The following is a 2,986-nucleotide window of genomic DNA, read 5'->3' as shown; positions in this document are numbered from 1 at the left end:
TCGACCACAACCAACGGGAACCTGTACTTTGGTTACCACACCATGAGTACCGAGAACCCAGCTTTCCCCTCCAGCACCGATTCCACCCTGGTGAAGTGCAGTGGCAGCAGACACCCTAACTGCTCGTCCCAGCCGGATATCCACTCTGAGCAGATGCGGACTTTGCTGCTGGAGCAGGTGCCAGAAATTTCCCAGATCCTGGAGGAGGTGCAGTACATAGCCAGGCGCTTTCGGGAGCATGATGAGGGCGAGGCCATCTGCAGCGAGTGGAAGTTTGCAGCGGCGGTGGTGGACAGGTTATGCCTGGTGGCCTTCTCGCTCTTCTCCATCATCTGCACTTTCACCATTCTCATGTCGGCTCCCAACTTCATTGAAGCAGTTTCCAAAGATTTCACATAATCTTCCACGTACTCCGCCATGACACCGTCCCCCAGTGTCTGAGAGCCAACGCTAATCATCGACTAAAACTCTACCAAACCCCTCTTTTTGTCTCCAGTGTTAAGTAGCACAATATCTATATACTTTAGGTGTTGTTTTTCCTCTTTCTTCACATATTTGTCAAAGTACCTGCAAGAATATAGGTGAGGTTGTTTATTTATTAAATTATCGGTGACTGAATGACGACAATGAACAGACAACACGCAGTAGCTCATAATGTGGAAAGTCGTGTTAGCGTGCTTTGCAATTGTATCCCTGCTGCGCCGCATAATTTACCTCCCACTACTTGAGCTCACGTCTTGTGTGTCACATTGTTCTCGCTCCTTTCTAGCACTTGTTATTTAATATTTCACTTCCCCCACTGGAATTTTCACTTTTGTGTCTTACTTACATTTTTATCAAATCCTTTGCTTTTTGCATTGAATCGGCGTACCACCAAATGAGCACTTTTTTCTGTAAATAGAAAAAACAATATTTATTTTCTAATAAACCTCTCGGGTTAACATGTATATTAATACATTACTGTTAACTTTTTTTTTTGCATTTGCCTTTTATGTCAAAAGCTGTTTTTACAACATTGTATAATGAGTTCTTATTTCCGCCGTATATTAATACATTACTGTTAACTTTTGTTTTTGCATTTGCCTTGTATCATGAGTTCTTATTTCTGCAACTTACCGTTTCCAAATGAGGTGAAATAATCAAAAGATAATTACCATAGTCAAACAAATGATCAACATTACAGTAAGTACTTCTGCAGTGAAACATGATTAATGAGTGCTGGTTCTTGCTCTTGCCTTACAGCAACAGAAGTCAGTTTGGAGTTCTGTTTGGAGATGGTTTCACTTCCTGTTTTTCCCCTAGTTTTTATGGATACTTTACTGACCTACAAAGTACAAATGCATACAGGGTTAGACAATTTGTTAAGTCGTGGCGTGTGTATCTCTTTAAATGATAAACTGGGGAGATTTCCATGGTGCAGCGCCACCCTAATCTGAGATATATAACAAAAAATATTGGCATTTATCATTTAGCTTTCAAGAATAACAATAATACATTTCAGAAAGAGTTCCCAATCAACTTTTCTTATCCCTTTAAACCAGGGTAACCAAACATCTGGCCTATAAAACCCGATAATCTTACCTGTGACTTAATGTCAACAATACATTTGAGGCAATGAGGCAATTTTTTCTAATATTCAAATGTTATTTTTTCTAATTATTACAAGGCTTTAGTGGGACATTAATAGTAAAAAAAAAAATAAAATATTGAACATTGACTGAATCCCTGACAAAGCATATTTCACTTCATCAGTATCTCTACTTTGATGATGTGGACATGGGTTATCTCAGAGCCGGCTACTGGCAAACGGCACAAAGGCTGACACCTAGGGTGCCATATGATGGATTCTTTAACCATTCAGGGGAAAAAAAAGAAAGAAACATAACAACAAATGCTAGTAACAGAGAACCCAAAACAACTGTAGCCAACTGGATTATCTGTCATTTATACACTGCAATCTGAATATAATGTATGATGGAAAAGGAAGATTGAAGCAAAGAATGATTAAAAGACAATATTTACTCTCGTCCCAGTCGAAAAAGTAATCTTTCCTAGTGCTCATAAAGTGGGTTTTAGATTTGAGGTTTTGACTCAGCATCTTTGATAATCTGCGGCTATACAGCATGCAACAAGGATTAACTGCCCTTATGTAACAGATGTGTTAAAACCTTATCTCTTTTCACTGCCCAAGTGTTTCTCCAGTGTTCAGCAGTAAAAACGGAAGTCAACATATTTTCACTCTGACTGTAACGGGCGTCGTTGAAGTGTTGAAGCTGCAGAATTAGTCACCGAAGCTGAATAATGCTGTTGTTACGGTTAACCAATGGGCCAAGCGAATATAAAGTGCTACCACCTGATCACTACCTTTCAAGCCACTCGTTTTGTATAATGTGCAGCATTTTTAACTGTATCTCCACTGTGAAAAGCCACAAAGACAGACAGCAAATACAACATTAGGATGCACATTTTCCGCAGGACACTTACAAATACAATTTTACACTTCGTGTTAGACGGTGTAGAGCGTGTGTTTTGAAGGGGTAATTTCGGTGCAGAGCCATTAGCTAATGAGAGCTGTGACACGTGTTTCTGTTTTTCTTTTGGATAAAGCATAGCAGGGATCTGCTGGCTGAGACTGACAATTGATTCTCAATGTTTTCGAATTGTTTTCTTTTTTTAAATTGTGCCGCATAAATGACAGATAAATTGAAGCTGAACTGAGACCTGATAAAAGGCAATTTGGGTGTAGATAAATGTGAAATTGCATTTATTCACATTGATGTTGTTTTACATAAGACAATTTTTTTTTTGTTTTTTCTCTGTGTTCTGTTCTTCTTTCTGCAGATATTTCAACTCCTCACACTAGTGTACGTGCATTCTCACTGAATACTGTGTGACTTTTGTGAAAAAATAATAAATGACTAATGTGCAGTTACTCACCAAATTATCACTATTTACAGGTTTGCATGATATTGTGTGTCAAACGCCA

General features: G+C 38.8%; 1 protein-coding gene across 1 annotated transcript in view; it reads left to right on the top strand.

Moving 5' to 3' along the window:
* The window catches only part of LOC103383904 (neuronal acetylcholine receptor subunit alpha-7-like), a 29,603-nt gene extending 28,767 nt beyond the window's left edge, over positions 1-836 (top strand). Inside the window, exon 11 of the mRNA XM_017035318.2 lies at positions 18-836. Within this exon, the coding sequence (XP_016890807.1) occupies positions 18-399 (382 nt within the window). The 3' untranslated portion in view covers positions 400-836. The remainder of the gene's footprint in view (positions 1-17) is intronic.
* The last annotated feature ends 2,150 nt before the right edge of the window (positions 837-2,986 follow it).

This window comes from Cynoglossus semilaevis, chromosome 9 (genome assembly GCF_000523025.1).
Source record: "Cynoglossus semilaevis isolate Cse_v1.0 chromosome 9, Cse_v1.0, whole genome shotgun sequence".
Classification (NCBI taxonomy): domain Eukaryota; kingdom Metazoa; phylum Chordata; class Actinopteri; order Pleuronectiformes; family Cynoglossidae; genus Cynoglossus; species Cynoglossus semilaevis.
The sequence above is the reverse complement of the archived record's forward strand: the minus strand, read 5'-3'. Positions and strand labels throughout refer to the sequence as shown.